The 22,305-nt window shown below is 44.8% G+C and overlaps 1 protein-coding gene across 2 annotated transcripts in view; it reads left to right on the top strand.

The window, feature by feature from the left end:
- DOCK4 (dedicator of cytokinesis 4) overlaps nt 1-22,305 on the top strand; it is a 1,300,588-nt gene that overhangs the window by 734,735 nt on the left and 543,548 nt on the right. For both annotated transcript variants that reach the window (XM_069228963.1, XM_069228964.1), the window contains exon 23: nt 8,367-8,559. In XM_069228963.1, coding sequence (XP_069085064.1) covers nt 8,367-8,559 — 193 coding nt within the window. The remainder of the gene's footprint in view (nt 1-8,366; nt 8,560-22,305) is intronic.

Genomic DNA, 22,305 nt, shown 5'->3' on the forward strand with positions numbered 1-22,305 from the left:
TACTGGGTATACAGCAATTCATTTGCTGAAATATGAAGAGTGAAAAATAGGTATCAAGAAAACCTTTGCATTTCCAAAATGGGCTCAAGATAAGGTTTTGAGGAGCAGTGGCTATTTGCACATCTCTGAATTCTTGGGTGCCCATACTAGCATGTGAATTGCAGGGCATTTCTCAAATAGACATCTTTTTTACACACCCTCTTATATTTGGAAGGAAAAAATGTAGAGAAAGATAAGGGGCAATAACACTTGTTTTGCTATTCTATGTTCCCCCAAGTCTCGCGATAAAAATTATACCTCACTTGTGTGGGTAGGCCTAGCGCCCGCGACAGGAAATACACCAAAACACAACGTGGACACATCCCATTTTTTGACAGAAAACAGAGCTGTTTTTTGCAAAGTGCCTACCTGTAGAATTTGGCCTCTAGCTCAGCCGGCACAAAGGGAAACCTACCAAACCTGTGCATTTTGGAAAACTAGAGACCTAGGGGAATCCAAGATGGGGTGACTTGTGGGGCTCTGACCAGGTTCTGTTACCCAGAATCCAAACCTCAAAATGTGGCTAAAATAACACGTTTTCCTCACATTTCGGGCACAGAAAGTTCTGGAATCTGAGAGGAGCCCCAAATTTTCTTCCACCCTGTGTTCCCCCAAGTCTCCCGATTAAAAAAGATACCTCACTTGTGTGGGTAGGCCTAGCGCCTGCGACAGGAAATGCCCCAAAACACAACGTGGACACATCACATTTTTTCATAGAAAACAGTGCCTACCTGTGGATTTTGGCCTCTAGCTCAGCTGGCACCTGGGGAAACCTAGCAAACCAGCGCATTTTTGAAAACTAGAAACCCAGGGGAATCCAAAATGAGGTGACTTGTGGGGCTCTGACCAGGTTCTGTTACCCAGAATCCTTTGCAAACCTCAAAATGTGGCTAAAATAACACGTTTTCCTCACATTTCGGTGACAGAAAGTTCTGGAATCTGAGAGGAGCCACAAATTTCCTTCCACCCAGCGTTCCCCCAAGTATCCCGATAAAAAAGATACCTCACTTGTGTGGGTAGGCCTAGCGCCCGCAACAGGAAATGCCCCAAAACACAACGTGGACACATCACATTTTTTCATAGAAAACTGTGCCTACCTGTGGATTTTGGCCTCTAGCTCAGCCGCCACCTGGGGAAACCTAGCAAACCAGCGCATTTTTGAAAACTAGAAACCCAGGGGAATCCAAGATGGGGTGACTTGTGGGGCTCTGACCAGGTTCTGTTACCCAGAATTCTTTGCAAACATCAAAATTTGGCCAAAAAAAAACACTTTTTCCTTTCATTTCGGTGACACAAAGTTCTGGAATCTGAGAGGAGCCACAAATTTCTATTCACCCAGCATTCCCCCAAGTCTCCCGATAAAAATGGTACCTCACTTGTGTGGGTAGGCCTGGTGCCCGCGACAGGAATAGATCACACAATGGTCAATGTTGGTCCTCACATGAGGCAGCTGTTGACCCTGGGGTGATCCATTCCTGACGCAGGCACTAGGTGTAGGCACTCAAGTGGGGTAGTGTTTTTATCAGGACAGGTGAGGAATCACTGGGTGGTAGGAATTTTGTGGATCCCAGCATATTCCTGTAGTTTGTGTGACAGAAATGCGAGAAAAATTGAGTTTTTATTCAACATTTCAGCTTTGCAGGGTATTCTGGGTAAGAAAACTTTGGGGAATCCACACAAGTCACACCTCTGTGGACTCCCCTGAATGTCTAGTTTCCAGAAATGTTTGGGTTTAGAGTGTTTCTCTATATGGCCGCCGAACCCAGGACCAAAAACACAGGTGCCTGCCTTACAAAACCAGTTTGTTTTGATATAGATAATTTTGATGTCTCCACAATACGATTTGGGCGGTAGAATTTTGGGCTGAACTAAATTGGGGAGCTCCCAAGAGAGCACTCTCTCTCTCTCTCTGCTTGCCGCCGAATTCACTTGCTCTCTGGGTTGGGCTAACCCACTATTACCCAGTTGCGCAGACTGCTTGCGAAGGGACAGCAGGACTGTCCTCATCACCTCCCTCATAATGTACTGGAAGAGGAGTTATCGAATGGGACTCCTCCGACTGAAAAGTCACTCCCAGAGTCTGCGCCATTATCCTATCCCTCAGATGCTGTCTCAGTATCTGATGTCTCAGTCTCTGATCCTATGTCAGAGCTGTCCTCTATAACCCGAGTGCCGGCAGCAGTCATCCATCAAGATGCCATCTCTGCTATTGGCTAAACTGTTGCTCTAAAACACTAGCCTACTTAGACAGTCACAAAATCGATGGTGTGTGTGAGATACGTGCAACAGTAGAGGCCGCCTTACCTGCGCTTCTTCCCTCAATCAGCACATTCTTTCAAGACACTCAAAAAACACCTTGTCACATACCATTCGTCACAGTCTTTAGCACCTCCTGGGCCCAGTCCAACAATCATTATTGGTGCTCCCACTCCCTCCTCCTCGGATTCCCTCATTACCACCCAGCAAAATTGCCCTTCATCTCTCCATAGCCGTCCCGCACATACATTTCATTTGTATTATAGCGCAGGTAATGGCTTACTTTACTAATGTACTCAGCTATTGACATAAAATACAGATTTGCTCTTTGCAGTAGGCATATAAACCTTCTGCGCTTCTTTATGGCACTAAAACTGCCACTAGACAAAAGTCTAATCCTTTCGTAGCAGAAACATATTCACAATACTTACTTGACTTTTTATTGCTGCCTAAAAGCTACAGGTGAAATGCGTCAGTTGAAGTATGTGCATTGCTTTGAAGACGCAAGCTGCAACTGCAAGACAACTGGTGGCAAATCTATTTATAAATATATATATATATATATATATATATATATATATATATATATATATACTGGAAGATGCAGGATCACAAGAAAACAACAGCCAGCCAGGGCAAAAATCTGGATCCCAAAGGATACAAAGAGCCACAAGAAAATGTAATATCCAAGAAAGAAGTGGACCATTTACTATCAGATTTGAAGATTTTCCCTGTGGAACATGTTTTAAAGGAAGAACTACTGGACATCAGAGAAAATTTCTGGATGTACCATTTAAAATCTCTGCATCCAGATGGACTGAACATCACTGACAATACCACTTGATTTCTGCATATCTGAAGAGTTCTCAAGACTGCATTGATTCCACATTCCAATTGGAATCTTCACTCATGATGCTTTTTGAAAATCCACCAGTGTCAGCTGTGCAGCCACTGAGCAAACAATCTTGTACTACCTGAGGAAGGCGGAAGCTGAAACGTTGTAGTAGAAATATATTTTTGTTCTTTAATGAGATCATCTGTTTGAGTCACTTCTTTCTTGGATATATATATATATATATATATATCACTTTTATATGTGGGTCTGGTTTTCCTGGGGGCTGATTGCAGCCCCCAGGGAAACCACACACATATTGACAAAAGTGATATATATATATATATATATATATATATATATATATATATATATATATATCTATAGATAGATCTATATATATATCTATAGATCTATCTATAGATATATCCATGTACATAGATATATCTACATATATATAGATCTATATATATATATATTTTTTTTTTTTTGTTGTTGTATGGTTTCCTTGGGGGCCAAAATGGCCCCTAGGGAAACCCTACAACAACAACAACAAAATTTGACCCCACGGGCGACCCCCCGTCCATTTATTTATTAATTTATTTATTTTAAATAAATTTTGCCCCTGGGGGCACCTACCTTTTTTTATTTTTTAAAATGCCCCCGGGGGGGGGGTGACCCGTTTTTCAAGGCGGCTGACCCCCCCAAGTCAAATCCCTGGTGTCTAGTGGTGTTTCCTGGCCCCGACCAGGAAACACTTTCAGAAGGCCTCGTAAGAAAGGGGAGAGTCTCCTCTTTCTTACGAGGCCTTCCCGAAACTGTTTCCTGGCTCCCGATCGCAGCACAGTTTCAGAAGGCTCTCCCCTTTCTTACGAGGCCTTCCTGAAAGTGTAAGTGTTTCCTGGCCCCCGAACGTGGGGAAGGCCGTTTACCGCTTCCTGCTCCGATGGGGAAATCAACACTGCGCTGACGTCACAAAGGGGCGGGTGGGGGGCGGGGGGTGACACGGAAGCTTCTGTGTCTCCCTGGGACACCAAAAAAAAAAGAAATAAATCCTCGGTTGCGACGCAACCGAGGATTTATTAACCCCCTCCCTGGTGTCGGCCACTGGTCGTGACCCGCACCAGGGAGGTAGTGCGGGCGTCGGCCAGTGGCCGACGCCCGCAGTGAAGGGGTTAACCATTTTGCAGAACAGCAAAAAGATATATCTGTAGCAACACTACCAACATAAAATAATTTATATAACAGTGGATCTTATGATACCAAAAGGTATGTAGAATGAACAACCAAATCTTGGTCGAATAAGAAAAAAGGAAGGAAGAAAAGAGAAAAGAAAGAAGAAAAAGAGAGGAAAAGGTGATAAATACAGAGTAGATGGCAGGGAGCCTAATGGCTTGAGCCATAGTAAGACAAGTAAAAACAATACAGTGACAATAAAGTGGGAGAGTGGGGAAGCACAGAAAAAGCTAAGATGGTCCACAACCAGAACTACACACAAGAGGAGACAGAAGGCCACGAATACATTATTATCAGAAGAAATAAATAATACGGCATAAATATGAACTATAATGACTTATACAAAACACTTACCGACAACTGAGAACAAATGAAGACAATGGGTCTGGAACATGACACAGGAAAGGACACATATCAGATTTAGGGTAACAAATGAACGTGAGGTATCTGTAAAAATAATACAAATAATAAATGAAAAAAAAATAATAATAATGGATCAGTAACATAGGACAATATATCAGCAAAGCACTTCTTAAGAACCAACAATGAGTAATCGAGATTTGTCACATTCTATTTCTTCACCCTTGTAATGGCTTATAAACCTTTTCAGATCAGCAGGAGAGGCAAATGAAAAAGTACAATCTTTGTATGTTACTTTAAAGAAGCAAGGATGAACCAGTCCATAACTCGCGTTTAGCGATCTCAACCCTGGACGCAGTGAAAGAAACTCTTAGCGACGAGCAGCCGTAGCACGTGCCACAACCTGTGAGAAGAAAATCCAATGACTAGACCTCAGGCTCTGTTTCCTTTGCTTGGCTGCTTCCAAAACCATGAGTAACTCAGTATACTCCAAAATAAGAACAATTATACCTCTCGGACGATCAGGTGATGAAGCACCGGAAGATCTGGGCCCCACACGATGTGCGCATTGTATATTAAGAGCAGTACCATCCTTGAGCCCAATTATTTTTGGAATATTAGTTTTCAGGAAAGAGATTATGTTATTGCCTTCTGCCTCCTCAGGAATGCCATAAATTCTAAGATTGTTACGCCAGTTACGATTTTTTCCAAGTCCTCAGTTTGCTGCTTCAGGAGCTAATTTTCTTTAGACATGGCATCAATCTTAGTAACCTCATCCTGCATATTACTGATCCTTTGCTCAGCCTCTGAGACCCTGGATTCCAGACTTCACCACTTTTCTTCAATCCTTTGAATGGTAGCATTAGTTTCCATCACAAAGGGCTTCAAGTGTTTTATTTCTTCTATAAGGTCTTCCAGGGTCAGAGGCAAAGGAGGTTTTGTCAGAGAGGAAGGATCCTTTTTTGTTGTTTAGAGATATTTTTATAGTCCTTTCGTGATGAGGACATGGTTCCAAAAACCACTGCAACCATTGGAGAAGAAGAGGAGGGAGGCTCCATAGAAAATAAGTATGCAGATAATAAACTTGGAGCCAATAGATAGTATAAAAATTATCCTAAATGCAGCACTGCTGTCTGAAAAACGCACAATACAAAAACAAATCTCTTGACCGGCAAAATTATTAATGACACAAATAGCTCCTGAGGCTGTGGATGCTGACCATATCCCAATGGTAGAGGAAAGTGGCTGGGTAAGAGTAATCCAATTTTAAAGAAGAAAAAATTAGCTTTATAGAGTACCTGCGTCCTACGACATTAAAGTATGCAGTCATTTTTCTCTTCTTTTTTCTTCAAAAAAACGAAAATTCAAAAAATCAAAATGGCGGCCACCAAAGCTGAGGAGGGGACAAAAAAGCCAGAAAACACTACAAAACACGCTCCAAAATTATTCCAGCTGCAAAATACCTGTTGCCCTCATGTTCCCATCTCTGTGCCTCTATTATCTCTGTCCATAGTGCCAAAATGCCGCCAAACGAGGCTAAACGTCTCCCTGACGATGTGGAGCTTCAACAGAACAGAGAGCGACCATCTTGTCGGCGTCTCGGCCACGCCCCCGATTATTGCTTGTTAATGCTGTATTTTGCTTTGTGTTTGTATGTAAATGCACCTTTTTATTCATAAAACCAAGTATTTGACTGGACAGTCAGTTATTGCTGCTAATTAACATATTTTGAGCTTATGTTCACCTTCCTGCATTGCAACATCACAAAATAAAATGATAGATGGGGTGTTGAAACTTTCCCAGCCACAGAACTAGGTGTAAGCCATCATTATTTTGCTTGCCACCACAGTTTGGACCCAGCCATATGCAAATCAGTCTTGATGCTGCTCCCCATGAGATCAGTCCAGCCTGAACTGCCAAGCCAGGTCCTTCCTGGACCGGAAACAAGCATGCTGGGAACAGTTTTGGTGCATCACCCCTCATCAGCCAAGCTAGCTTGATTCCAGTGGTGCAGCGAGCAAGGGACCAACGTCTGGGCATACCCCTAGCACATAGCAGCATCACAAAATAAAACGATGGGCGGAGGGTTGAAACTTTTCAAACACTCAACCCTGCATTCCTGCATCTACTTTTCCCCCTCCCTCAACCCCTGAGAAGCCTTGGAGTGCTCGACTCGAAATACTACTGAGAGTCAAGTGATAAGGGGTGCTTGGCCCAGTGGCTCAGGACCCATGATAAGTTGGGCCTGGGACATCAGGAGTAAAAGACCTCAAGCCCCATAGTTTGCCCTGTGGCCCTCTGAAAGGAGGTCTGACAGGCCTGCACATAACTTTGATCTTCCATTTGTTATCACTCAAAGCACTGTTTAGCCTTGATGTCAAATTAGGGATGTATTTATCAGGATAAGGCTTTTCACAATGGTTGATAGATGTAATAATACTGGGTATGAATGGGACAGAACTGTTCATCTGAAGTACAGCACTAAATGATATTATGGCACCTATGGCATATGTGCACAACAGCAGTGTAATGCAGTGTAATTATAGTTCGATGAGCTTTATTTACACGCTCTCAAATTTTGATTGAAACTCATAAAATGTATGTTGCTGACCAAGAGCGGGCAAAAAGAACCTTTAATTTCTGAAAGATTTGCTAAAACTTTTTAACAGCCGTTCCTCTAAGAAACCAGGCTTATGTATGGCAATCGTTCAAATGCCTTCTGGTTAGTAGCTCTTAATCTCAAGAATTTAACATAGAATCCTTGAATCTTTCTTATTTTGCATGTGTTACTTAATCAGGGGTTAGGACTAACAATTGCATTGACAATAATTGACTCATCTAGTTTCTTTGAACAAAGAAGGTGGGGTTTAGGCTGCTTCCATGTGCAATGTGCATATATTGTTAGGGCATTCTAAGAGAGGAAATTGGATAATTCCTTAGGAAACACAGATTAGTCATGTCCGTCTGAAATTCATTTTTAAACGTTTATATCTTTTTGTGCTATATTTTAAACAGAACTGTACATGCTTTTGTTATTTTCTATTAATCAAAGTTTTTGGAAAGCATTTACTTCAATACATATCATACAATTTTTGATTGTCTGCAGCCCAGAAATTTCTCTATAATAGTGATATTTTTTAATTAGCCACACATCTAATTAAATCAGTAAAATGCACTGTTTAGTCTGGATTGTTCATTATTTTACATGCAAATCAGGCACTTAATTATTTTAGGTGTCATTTCTGTCCCTATCATGGAGTTGTTGTTTGCAGCATGAATACGTTATCTTAGGTTGTTTTGGTTTTTTGTTTGTAATCAGATCTTCCAATGGTGCTGCTGCCTTCTGTTCATTGTGTTTCAGTCCATCATTAAGTTAGCAGCACTTCTTCTAGACAAAGTGTTTGTTCCAAATGTTGATTTGACATGGAAGTGTAGTTAGGTTGCTTCAACAGGGTAGTTAGATGTTCCGTAACAAATCAGGACATACGATGTATCTGTACATTTATAAAGGTCAAAGTTAAATTATATTTATCTCAGTAATTACAGTTTTTAAGTGAATTTCTCTATTAGTTCAATGAGGTTGTGTTGAAACAGAAAAGCCCAAACTATTCTCTACTATCTTTGTTTTCTTTTGTTTCTTTAGGCAGTCTTCCTGAGCTCCTTCCCAGCTTTATATTCAGAACTGCTCAAGCTCTTTGAAGTACGAGAAGTGGCAAACCTGGTACATGATACTCTAGGCAGCCTGCCCATGATCATGCATGTCGACGACTCTCTTCAAGCTGTAAAACTTCAGTGCATTCTACAAACTGTGGAGAGTGAGCTCTACACTAACCCTGGTAGGCATAAACATATGTGTAATCTGGAGGCTACACTATTCACAGTCAGTGGATTAAGATCTCTGCAGTGTACACCACAGAATTTCAATTCAGTACAACAAATTCAAAATTCCACCTCATATCTTCTCATTTTAGGTAATAGTTTTAGTAAGCAATGCAAGTCAATATGTGGTCATATACTCTGTGTTGAAAGTTCCCATTAATATTTGTTAAGAAATACAGCAGATTTGAAGATTGCTATCCTGCCAATAGCAGAGCGAATCATATGGTCTTAGAAGGTCACATGAATTGGATTGAACTGTGCCAGAAATGTTGTTTTACTCAGAACCTCAGCAGATGAATTGCACCATCAAGTGGCCCTTAGAGGTGTCATCTTCCACCCACCTGGAAACTTTGGCACCTGCTCGAGGATCTAGATGAAATGACAGGATCATGGCATCACTCATAACGGTTGCTGACCTTAGCCGTAGTGCTAGCCAACACCAACATAAGATCCTGTTTAACTAATTTGTCTTCAGCCACTCACTGAAAAGCACTTATTTCTCCCCAGCTCCATGCTTTTGCAATTCATTGGATCTGATTCTGTTTTCCAAAAAACTGCTTCAGCCCCTTGCCCCATCAGCCAATCCCTTATGACGAATCCCATCATACATGTCTGTTGTGGTCCTGCCAGTCCAGTCCTCTAAGTAGGATATCTGTCACAAAAATTGCAAAGTTGTCCAAAGGTGGTATCAGGATTATTAAACAACCTTATATTTATATTGAACTCTACATCATTTAAGAAACTGAGCTACTCATTTGTTACAATATTTGATATACACAGTCCCTTTGTAGATTCACGCTTAGACTGTCGCCCACAGACTTCTATCACTGCAGCTGTCTGAGCATTCAAACCATAATGCTTGCACCCCTTTGTAAATGGAGAACAATCCCTAACATGAAATACGTCAAAATCGTATACACAGACTCAGAACACTTTGCCCTCCAGCCTCAGGCTTGCAAAATCCACCTAATTTCAATATCAAACTTCTCATTACGCTGTCACCCTCAATGTCTTGTTTACACCATTAACACTCTTTCCTCTGCATCTAGCACACCTCTTATTCACTTCACACTCTGAGCTGAACAATTTGAATTCCTACTTTCCTTACAGACACCTGAGCATTAGAAGTAACATAGTAGACTTCTCTTAACCCTGCCTCTTTACTCATGTATATCTCCTGTCATCCGCAATGTCTTGTTTACACCATTAACACTCTTTCCTTTGCTCCTAGCACACCTCTTATTCACTACACACTCTGAACTGAACAATTTGAATTCCTACTTTCTTTACAGACTCCTGGGCATTAGAACTAACATAGTAGACTTCTCTTAACCCTGTCTCTTTCCTTATGTATATCGCCTTGCATCCTGAATGTCTCTACCAGGCTCCTTCTTTCTCACCCATGTCTCATGCAGAACTAATACTGCCACTGACAGCTGGCAGCCCATTTAATAGGATGACTCTCTCTCTCCTCATGTTCTGTCTTTCTTGACATCTCCCTTTAATTAATTACTCTCTCAAAACAGACAAATATTCCTCTTGACTTAATTTTGCAATAGTAGTAGGTCTACTAACAATGCACTCGGCTGCCCCTTCCTATTGACATCCTTTTTTTGTTCTTCCTATGGCGTCTCTTATTATCTCTACATTAATGACACACACATTTTTCTCTTTTTTAACAGCATTTTACCTGCACCTGTAAACACAGATCTCAGACTTGTGATGGATTCAGGGTAACCTTTGGTGGCTTTCCGCGGGTTCTTGAGTTTCTGTAGGCAAGAGACCTAGGATAATCGTGTGGTCCATTTACCTTGCTATTTTTGCTCACTATATATATTTTCATGAATGCATGTGCCAAATAACATACCCAACTGTTAACAATAAATCACATTGATTTAAGGAAATTTCAGTTTTCACAGAAGACTAAACCCTAAGAGCACAATCCATTAGCTTACTTAAAAATTTTAAAATCACAATGTATTTAATTTAAGCACAAAATCACCTGCATAGCTGTCAAATAACACATCAAAAAACCACTACTTATATTTTACTACAATATTTCACAAACATGATAAACTACCAAACTTTCTTCTGATAATACTAAATCAGCCCCAGACATGTTTCTCTTTCAACATAAATGACAACACCAAAATCACAGTGCATCTAATTGAAAATGGACTTACAAACCTGCAATGCCAAACCTTAATTTATTACGCTCATAAAGTCTGTCTCTCTATATCTTGTCAAAGAAATGTTAAAAATGAATTAGCTCATTTTATTGTTGTGCTCCTCCTAATGTTAGCCTTCGAACGTCAAGAAATCAAGATAATATCTGTGATAATAATATCTAAGATATCTTTGAAAGATGCAGTCAGTTTATATAAGAAACAGCTCACTAGTGTGACTCTGCATGACTATAATTAAACAAAAGTATTCTCATCTTTTAGATGCCAAGGTCAGGTTAAACCCATATTTAAGACACCAATTCCTTTATCCTTTACTAATCTTGAAACAGAAAACACATTTGTAGACAATTAAAGGCATGTCTCAGACAAAAAGTACCTACATTTTAGCCTAGCTAACGTATTTGTTGGTATGGGTACATGAATGTAATATGTTGTCTATTTAATACAAAATGGATTAGCTGGAAACTAAATCCACATTTCTGTTATGATATGTGGATTTGTATTGCACGGCTGATCACCCGTGAGGGTATCCTGGTGCTGAGTAGGGGAGGCCTGAGGGAGGAGGAGGAGACCATGCCTGTTTCGTCTGGAAGAGCCATGTCTTGAGCTTCCTTTGGAAGTCCATGAGGGAGGAGGAGGTTCTGAGGTGTTGCAGGAGGTCGTCCCAGGTCTTTGGTGCAAGGTATGAGAAGGAACATTCTCTGCTTCTGGCCTTCTTGTACGAGGGAGGTCTGCTGTTTTCTGGGACACAGATCGAACGTGTCTGGTGGAATGATATTCGTTGAGGTGGTGGTTGGGGTATGCAGGACTGCTGTTGTGGAGCGCTATGTAGGCATGTGTGGGTAGCTTGAACTTACTACTTTCCTGGACTTGGAGCCAGTGGAGATTGTTGAGGTGTGGAGAGATGTGGTTATTTTGCAGGATGTGATCAGGATGAGTCTGGCGGCGGCGTTCTGGGTGACTTGGAGTTGGCATCGAATATGGGCTGGTGTTCCAAAGTAGAGAACACTTCAGTCAGTCAATCAGGATTTGTACAGCATGGCTTATCACCAGTGAGGGTATCAATGTGCTGGAATCCTACTGCAATCAGAGAGACAGGTCTTGAGTCCTTTTCTGAATTCCATGAGAGAGGATGCTGTTCGGAGGTGCAGGCTGTTTCAGACTTTAGTGATGTGGTAGGAGAAGATGCGTCCTCCTCAGTGGCTTCAACTGGTATGTGGGCAAGGGAGGCAGAGCACAGGTGTCTAGCAGGTTGGTGGTAGTTCAGGTGGTGGTTGATGCATTCTGGTCCTTGGTCATTGAGGGCCTTGTAGGCATGTATCAGCATCTTGAATTGGCATCTTTTCTTGACGAGGAGCCAATGGAGGCTGTGGGTTTGTTTGGGGAGATTGAGGAAGAGTATGGTGGCTGAGTTCTGTATAGTCTGGAGTCTCTTCAAGAGTTGGTTGGTGATTCCTGCGTAAAGCACGTTGCCGTAGTCGAGTAGACTGGTGACCAGGACTTGAGTTTTCTTGGTGTCGACAGGGAGGCATCTGAATACTTCTCGAAGTATGCTAAGGATGTGGAAGCAAGCGGAGGCAACTGCAGTGATCTGGCATTTCATGGTGACCTTGCTGTACAGGACGATGCCAAAATTGCAGGCATGGTGTCTCAGTGTAGGTCTGAGCTAGGAGGGCCAACATCAGTTGTTCCATGGGGAGGTGGTGTTTCTAAAGATCAACACTTCAGTCTTGTCCATGTTGAGTTTCAGGCAGTTGGTCTTCATTCATTCAGCAACACTCGTCAAGCAGTTTTGGAGGCTGGTTGTGGTGGTGAAGGGGTCTTCTGAGAGTGAAGGGATGAGCTGGGTGTTGTCTGCGTAGCAAATGATGTTGAGGCCGTGGGGGTCTGACGATGTTGGCCAGGGGCATCATGTAGGTGTTGAACAGGGTGGAGCTGAGGGGTGAACCTTATGAGATGCTGCAGATGATGCTCTTGTACGTTTTTAAAAAAATGTGATCTAGTGCAAAGCACAACAGATGTTTCAAACTTTAAACATGGGGATTAAAGGAAAGAAATGGAAAGCAACAGTTTAGAATCTGCTAACACATTTGGGACCAGGCTCTAGAATGAACAAAGTCAACTTAGTCTACCATATTTTAAAAGATTAATTACATTGGTGCAATCACTAACGTACAATAAAGCATAAAACTCAACTCAACATGGTTCAGATTACAAACCCAATCCAAAACTAAGATCAAGCAGGCTACCAAGCTCATAATGGTAAGGAAACACTAAAACTGACAGGCAAAAAGAAGCCCCAGAAAATATGAAAGTAAGATCAACATAGAGGATGTCACAACATCTAACCATCCACCTGTGGAAGCATGCCACCACATTGGTGCCAAAAAGAAGAAATCCTTTAGAATACATGCCCTCTGGCATACAAGCAGCATCAAGGGGGTGGCCCACACAAACGGCATTGCAAAACAACCCTACTATGTTTTTACCCTTACCTGGTCACAAGAAAATCAGGAAAAACATCAGATGAAAGGAACTAAATCTTAAAAGAAAAATGTATTCTGGAATTGGAGTACAAACGAATGGGTATTTCTGACCCATCAACAAATATTACCGGATATAAAGCCTCAATACTATGTCATGCAACTGAAACACAAATTGAACTTAAGCCAATGGAACGGAATACAAATACCAGTACTCAGCCGTGGAAAGCAGAAAATAAAGACTAAACATACTCGATCACAAGGCAAGATCTCTAAGAGGAAACACTGGAGACACTCCTGTAGGAAAGGGGCTCCCTTCCAGAGTAAAAACAGGTCGCTACAGCCACATGCTTAGAAACTGTGCAACGCCTGGAGTTGGACAAGAAGTTAAGAAGGTTAACAACCAGGTCTTGAAAGTGGGGATACATTCCTCTGCACCAGCTGGAGCAGACAGTGTCAAAAAGAGTACCACCTTCCCCTCAGGCACCTGCCTTCGATGAGAAGGCAATTAAAAAACCCTGAAAGGAGAAGTCGGAGAGAAATTAAAAACTGTCTGTTGCACTTTTTGTACCCTTCAAAGGCATCAAACCACCTATAGTTGCGAGAAGGTAGATACAGCTCTAGATCATAGCAGAAATGTTGGTAATGTTTGTGAAGCCTCAACCCCATAAAGCATCTGAGCCTCCAGTGGCACTGCTGGGATGGATTAGTCCTCTGGATGGTACTGACGTGTACCCCTGGCATCAGTGCCCAACTGTACTGCTGCCGGGATCCCTAATGCTGTTTTTTTTGTCAGAGACGTACACAGATCAATTGTTTGCACCATGAAATAGGCCTGTCTCAAGGATTGAGGTCTTATTGGCCCGAAAGGAGCAACCAAAGCTCAACCCTCACGGTGGTGGAATGCTACCGCTTTCACTAGGATCTAAGCAGCATGAGCTCCATGGTGGCAGCATATCATATAGTGATCAAGACCTTTTTACCCAGTGTCACTGGAATGAGGCCTACAGGCTCACTCACCTATTAAAAAGATGCTCTGTATGCTTAACTCCCCCTTGGCCTACACCAGGTAAGATGTGGAGTGCTGTGCAGCACAGGAGTAGTATAGTGACTCTGCATTGGTTGTATGGGTGCCTGGGAAGGTCACAGTACTAGGAAGGGACATTACTGTGCAGTGCATGTGTGGTTAATACATGTGCTGGGTATATGTATGCCTGAGAGGAATTCATTACATGAGAGATGTAGTGCTGTTCAGTGTGTGCAGGGAAAGCATGTGCCTCATGTATGTGTGCAGACAAATTTGTGTATTGTTGCATTTTTGTGATCTGGGAGTAGATGCTGTGGAGGGAAAAGAAAGAGACTTCCTCTACATGTCAAAGGTCTACTCTTTGATTCAGAAACAGATCACAAGGAAGGGGTCTGGACACATCTAAGTAAGGGAGATCGGATTGATAAGGGAATCATAAAGAGTAGGGCTGGGATTCACATTTTGGTGCACATATCACAGTGGCTGACATCCAGGTGTACGCTCCAGTCACTCCCATGAACTGTGTTGTGGACAATCCACTTTGGAGCTGTGCCTGCTATGACAGGCATCTTTCATGAAGAAAGATTAAAAACATTAGTGCTGACCTCAAAAGAAGCAGAACACCAACATAAAACTTCAAAGACCAAGACCCTAAATCACATTTTGCATCTGAAAAAGGACTATAAATGTAGGTGAAGTCCCCAAAAATATGTGATCTGCCAAGCAGCCATGATGTGCTTTGAGAGAAGAAGCTCTGCAAGACTATTGCCACTGGTCAAGACGGGGGCCAGGTTCAGCTAGTCTTGCTGCTGGGTGAGGGGACATCACCTAGGGAAACCAAGATCACCTGCCCTGGAGCGCCACTGCCTGCCTGCTAGTCAAGAGCAGTGTGCCCTGTGAGGAAGAGGAGAGCGTTGGAGGGAGCGAGGTCCAGTGAGAAGCCGTACCGTGAGGACTATGTTTTGAGGATTCGGCTGTGCACTGATCGGACCATAGTCTGTGAACAAGACTGTTTTCAGCAATCCACGTAAGTCAGGAGAGGGCATCTGTTGCTTGAGCCAAATATTGAGTGCTGTGCAGAGGGCACCGAGCCCACATGGCCTTGTTGTGGTGACCCTGTATGCCAGTGGGGAACACCAGTGAAGAAGTTGTGTGACCAGTGTTCCAGGACTTGTGAATGCCTGAGCGGCCACCCGGTATGCCAGGAGGTGTTTTCCTGTCATTGACTGGGATTGGAGTGAGGGGTTGACTGGCAGGTCTAGCTGCACCAAAGTATCTGCCCTGACTGTCCTCGTGGACCAGGAGGACGCCGAGAAGGACAGCACACACTAAGGGGACTCCATTTAAGAGTCGAAGGACTGAATTACCCCAGCGGGGGAAAACTTGACTTACCACATCATTGTGAGCTGGAAGCTGCCCCATCGCCAGGCATAGCAGGTGCACCACTTTTGCGACTGAGCTTGCGCCCAACTGACACTGTTGCGTGTACCTCGAGCAGCCTGACTTCTTTGAATAGGATCTGGACCTGATCGCTTGAGTGCGCATACTGAGGGCACCCGCTGCAATCCCAAATACGTCCGTGGTGCAGGAGTGGATAAGACTTGAACTAGGGCCTTTAGGGCTCTGGGAGATTTGCTACTAAAGGTGCTGCGGCACCACAGACACTTTTGACTAAAATACTGAAGAGTAAAAGGGAACTCTTGAGTACGGCCTAGTAGTGTGCATTTCCTAGATGCGGCCACCAGTGAATGGAGAACAACCCAAACACATTACCCATAGGAGGGTGGGGCAGCGATGCGCCGGACAACTACTAGCACCCGACCTCAAGGGGGACTGTGTTCTTGCATTTGAATGTTGCATCTCTTTGCATGTGTTGCATTAGAAATAAAATACTACTTTTCACTACAGAAACCAGGTATTTGGCAAGTCATTCATTTATTGTATATACTGTTTGCACCAAGTTATGAGTCATGGTCGGTGACATGTTTCTACACCCCCCCACCCAAGAGCATTGACTGCCCTTACCGCAGCTACCACTTAGATTAAGTGCAGAAGGGGTACGTGGCCTAGTTGAGCAGGATTCATAGTAGGTCGGGCCCAGGGACATAAGGAGTAAAAGCCCAGTAACCCCTGCCTACCCTGTGACCCTCCGGAAGGGGTTCTGATAGAGACCAACGTGACACACCTGTAGCAGGTGCCAAACCCCAAGATTGGGTGTTGATGCAGTCAAGAGGTTGAAGCCTCCAAACAGCACATCTGTGACATTTGCTTGAACATTTCCATGAAAGTCCAAGAATCTCAAGCAAGTATGCCTACGAAGGACCACACGAGTGACAACAGACCTGTCTATCAAATTCATGGTTGTAGATTGGATCTAAGAAGCTGTCTAGAATCCCCAAAACCATCAACAATCACTTCAGCAAAGTGGCCCCTCAAGTATTCAAGCAAAAGAGAAGACCACTCATGCCATCTCCCAAGACAGTAACACATCAAAAGGCACAAGGCATTACAGGATAAATGTATATTCAAAATTAGCATGTATCTGCCTGGGGTCCGAGTGAACAGAGTGTAATATGTTTCCTTCGTAGTCCATGCAACCAAAACTCAAATGAATCCCAAGTTCTCACGTTAAAGCATTGATTTGCACCATATGAAGTAAAAAATGACTTAGACAACACAAATATATGCAAAGGGCTATTTGTTTTAAATAATGAAAATATCAATGCAGAAGGGAGTACACTGTATTACACATTAATGGATTACTTTGTGTATATATATATATCTGTATATATATGAATCCGATTTGGCCGCTGGATTCTGGAAGTGTTTTTCAAGGCCTGCCTAGACAGGCAAGCAGACAGTAATGAGAGCACACCTCTCTCCCGATTCAGTGCCTTCAACCAGTCGCACACGCACCAAGGTTCCGCTCACACCTCGGCTCGGTTCACTCCCTTCAACTGTTACAAAACATGCCAAAGTTTCACCCACACCTCAGGTCTGCAAAAACATACACATTGGTTCCACTCTCTCTTGGTAGCTCCCATCTCCCCTCAATGTCCACAATATCACTTCAAAAGACACTTAATATGGGTCGCCACAGTTCCAATTCATCTCAGAGGTTGGCAGCAATTTCTCCCTCATTGCCAGTGTTAGGAATACACTTTCACTTCAAAGGCTCTTCATAAACCTTTATTAGGTTCGTAGCATGTTTATCCAACCTCCTCAGACAGCGAACCAATCATAACTGACCACATTCAAATCTTCCCCAGAAGCTTAACACTGCCTGGAATGCTGTGACCTCAAAGTGATCATCACCGCATCCAAGCCAAGTGATGTGGTGCAAATCACAGCACATCTCTCTCCCTTATAATATCATATCAGAGCACCACAGTTAAAAATCAATATCTGATAGCGACTTCTAGTTGCAGATTCCTTACCTTAGAATTTCGCCCAGGTGTCAGACTGGATCGGGATATTTTTCTTCAAGCAGTACCCCTGCGTGCTGTTAGGTGGCATTGGTTGACTCCGCAGGCATCATTGGTGTCGTGGTCACTGTGATGATGTTGCGGTTGTATGTAGGCGCCACCCCAACGCACTGAAGTCAGTTCTTTTCTTTCCGCACCAGCCTACGTGCAGATCCGGAGAAGAGCTACCACAGTAATTTTTTGATTAACTGCAACACTTTTGTTGATTCTTTTTTTGGCAAGTTTTGGATGCGTCTAGGGATGCCACGTATGACCGGATTTAAGCCCTGCAACTCCTGTCACCAAATGATGTCAGTGACGGATCCTCACCTCGTTTGCTTCTGGTGTTTGGAGCGCGACCACGACCCGAAGTTGTGCTCCGAGTATCGGGCCATGAACCCAAAGGCCTTGGGGTAGCAGTCCCTAAAGCTCATGGTGGTCTGACATTGAACTCTGCATCGTTCTTGGATTCGTTCGAGAGGAAGGTCAGGAGACCGGTCACGGAGCCATCACCACTCTTCATCGTCCAAGTCATCTGGACATTCAGGTAAGAAGAAGAAATTGAAGAAGACCAAGCGTTCTTCGACTTCGCCCTGTTGCTCGCATGAAGCGACGCCGGAGGAGTGTCGACGCTCTAGGCCTCCATCTTCAGAGCCTCTTCCTGGGTCTGCTCCATGCCTCCCTGACTTTCCAGGAGCTGGTGCCACCCCTGCCCAACTTAAGGAATTTTATGAGGCCATGTGCCTCATATTTGGGCAGACCGACCCACCCTCTGCTCCTTCTAGCCTAGGGAAGTCGGTGTAGGCTTCCTCGAGGTCCAAGTCTACGGCTTCGGCCCTGACTCAGGAAGGCACCTCCGGATCCACTTTTGGATCCATCCCGACGTCGGCCATGCCAACGTGACCTTCCCCAATGTCGGGTCAGACATGAACACTCCCAATGTCGGTTGGGCCCACAATTGTCATCGACCTCATACTAATTCCGACGAACCGGAGCCAGAACGGCAACGCCAATTCCATTTTCCATGCGATCGCCTGGGTCCTGTGTTGATCCTGACCCTATTGCTATGGGTATGGATGTGGGGATAGTATAGAGGGGTCACTGGACCCTTTAGTATACCAACTTGATCCTGACATGGACTGGCATCAGAATTTGAGTGACGCCAGCGGGTTGGACACCTCCCCTGATGCTGGCATGCTTTCTCCCCCTACTGTGGCTACGGAGGAGAGAGTGTCATATTCCATAGTGGTGAGAAGGGCTGCTGAGGTTTTGAACCTCAAGCTTCCTTCTGTGGAGGTCAGGACTAACCTCCTGACTGAGGTGCTTCAGCCTGGGACCTCCAACTCAGAACCCCTCCTTCCCTTCAATGAATCACTACTGATGTCCTGGGTACCTGGTCCCAACCCAGCACAGGGGCTCCTGTGAATTGGACAGTTCCCCGCTGCCATCGGCCTGCACTGACAGACCCAAAATTTGTGACCCTACGCCTGAGAGCCTTGTCATCCAGGCTTTGTCATCCTCTGGTGCATTCCTATTGCTCCCCCAGACGGTGAACCAAAAAGACTGGACAACTTTGGGAAGAAGGATGTTTTCTTCCACCAGTCTAGCGCTGTGGTGCGTGAACACTGCATTCCTTTTCGGCTGCCATTCCCATACTCTCTGGGATACTGTTGTGCAAGTGCTGCCTTGAGTTCCGTAAAAGGCCCGGACAATTCACTCCAAAGCCGTTACAGATAGGAGAGATAATACGAAGTTCATGATTCGCTGTGGACTGGATACGACCGACTCACTGGACAGATCAACTGCATTGACGGTTGCCTTAAGGTGCCATGCCTGGTGGAGGATGTCTGGCCTCTCTGGGGATGTCCAACAATCCTTGATGGACATGTGTTTTGTTGGCACCCATCTCTTAGGAGACAATGCGGACTCAGCGCTTGAGTGCTTTAAGGACTCCTGGGCCAAGACTCAGTCCCTTGGCCTCGCAGCTGTTCCACGCCCCCAACAGTCCGCCTTTCGCCCCTTTCGTGACTATGGAAGGGGCACCCAACTGTGTTCCTTTCCACCTGGCCACCGCCCTGCTCATGCTGTGCAGCCCCTCCACAGCTGTGGATGCGGGATCCCATGTGCTTGTGGATCAGGGAGCCAGCGGGCCGCCCAGTCCACCCCCGCCCCCTCCTCTGCCTCCAAACCTTTCTAGTCTGTCAGAACATCCGGGACAAGTTGGTGGCACGATTCACCATTGCCTTCCCCACTGGGAATCCATTACCACCGACAGATGGGAGTTGCAAATTGTCTGAATTCGCTACTCACTCCCCTTTGAGACTTCTCCTCCAGCCATGCCACCATCATACGATCATCTATGGCACTTCTCTGTGACGATGTCAAGGGTCTCCTGACCAAGGGAGCCATAGAAAGGGTTCCTGCGCCAGACGTACGTCGTGGTAGCTAATTCCGCTGCTTTCTGGTGCCCAAAAACGACAATGGTCTTCTCCCTATCCTAGACCTCTGGTCCCTCAGTGTAGGAAGTTGGCTCTGTATATACTATCGCAAAGTAAGAGATAGTGTGCACAGAGTGCAAGGGTTCCCTTTAGAGGTAAGATATTGGCAAAATTAGATAATTCGAATGCTCTATTTTTGTGGTAGTGTGGTCAAGCAGTAGGCTTTTCAGAGGGTAGTGTTAAGCATTTGTTGTACACACACAGGCAATAAATGAGGAACACACTCAAAGACTTTAACTTGATGCCAATAGTTTATATATAGAAAAATATATTTTCTTAATTTATTTTTAGAACTACAAGCTCAAGACTTGAAGTAAATACATAAAATGCAAGGTACTCCACATAGGTAAGTTAGGAACTTTGAATTGGAGCAATAACATATACAGTTTTAGTTAAAATGGCAATAAGCTATTTTAAAAGTGGACACTGCAAAAATCAACAGTTCCTAAGGAAGGTAAGTAATGGTTAGTTTTTCAGGTAAGTAAGGCACTTACAAGTTGCAGTTCCTGGGCATAGGCAGCCTACCGTTGGGGGTTCAAGGCAACCCCAAAGTTACCGCACCAGCAACACAGGGCCGGTCACGTACAGAGGTCAAAGGATGGCCCAAAACACATAGAAGCCTATGAAGAACAGGGGTGCTCTGGTTCCAGTCTGCCTACAGGTAAGTACCTGCGTCTTCAGAGGGCAGACCAGGGGGGTTTTGTAGAGCACTAGGGGGGACACAAGTAGCACACAAAACACACCCTCAGCAGCACAGAGGCGGCTGGGTGCAGTGTGCAAAGCAGGTGTCTGGTTTTGTATAGAGATCAATAGAGGGACCCAGGGGTCACTCTAGTGGTACAGGCAGGGCACAGGGGGGCTTCTCGGGCCAGCCACCAACTGGGCTAGGCAGAGGGTCACCTGGTGGTCACTCCTGCACTGAAGTTTGGTTCCTTCTGGTCCTGGGGCTGCGGGTGCATTGCTTGGTCCAGGAGTTGGGTTCCTTGTTACAGGCAAACAGGGTCAGGGGGAGCCTCTGGATTCTCTCTGCATACATCACTGTGGTGGTCCAGGGGGGTTGTCTTGGGTTACTGACAAGGTTGCAGTTGCCTGGGGGTCCTCCCTGCAGTGTTGGTTCTCTGGAGCTCGAGCTGGGGACGTCGGGTGCAGAGGGTGAAGTCTTATGCTTCCGGCAGGAAGAGTGAGTTGCAAGAAAGTTGTTGTTGTTTGTGAACAGTGCCGCTGTTCTCGGGAGTTTCTTGGTCCTTCGGGTTCAGGGCAGTCCTCTGAGGCTTCAGAGGTCTCTGGTCCCTGTCGGATGAGTCACTGTTGCAGTTTTCTTTGAGTCAGGAGACAGGCCGGTAGGGCTGGGGCCAAAGCAGTTGTCGTCTTCGTCGTCTCTGCAGGGCTTTCAGGTCAGCAGTCCTGTTGTTGTAGGTTGCAGGAATCTGATTTCCTTGGTTCTGGGGTGCCCCTAAATACTGAATTTAGAGGGGTGTTTAGGTCAGGAGGGCAGTAGCCAATGGCTGCTGTCCTGGAGGGTGGCTACACCCTCTTTGTGCCTCCTCCCTGAGGGGAGGGGGGCACATCCCTAATCCTATTGGGGGAATCCTCCAATCTCAAGATGGAGGATTTCTAAAGGCAGGGGTCACCTCAGCTCAGGACACCTTAGGGGTGTCCTGACTGGTGGGTGACTCCTCCTTGTTTTTCTCATTATCTCCCCCAGCCTTGCCGCCAAAAGTGGGGGCAGTGGCTGGAGGGGCGGGCCTCTCCAATAGCTGGGATGCCCTGGGTGCTGTAACAAAAGGCATGAGCCTGTGAGGCTCACCGCCAGGTGTTACAGTTCCTGCAGGGGGAGGTGAGAAGCACCTCGACCCAGTACAGGCTTTGTTCCTGGCCACAGAGTGACAAAGGCACACTCCCCATGTGGCCAGCAACTTGTCTGGTTGTGGCAGGCTGGCAGAAACTGGTCAGCCTAGCACTAGGAGTCGGACTGGTATTCAGGGGGCATCTCTGGCATCAGTGTGCATTTATTGTGCTGAGAAGTTTGATACCAAACTTCCCAG

This window comes from Pleurodeles waltl, chromosome 4_1 (genome assembly GCF_031143425.1).
Source record: "Pleurodeles waltl isolate 20211129_DDA chromosome 4_1, aPleWal1.hap1.20221129, whole genome shotgun sequence".
In the NCBI taxonomy this organism is placed as follows: Eukaryota; Metazoa; Chordata; class Amphibia; order Caudata; family Salamandridae; genus Pleurodeles; species Pleurodeles waltl.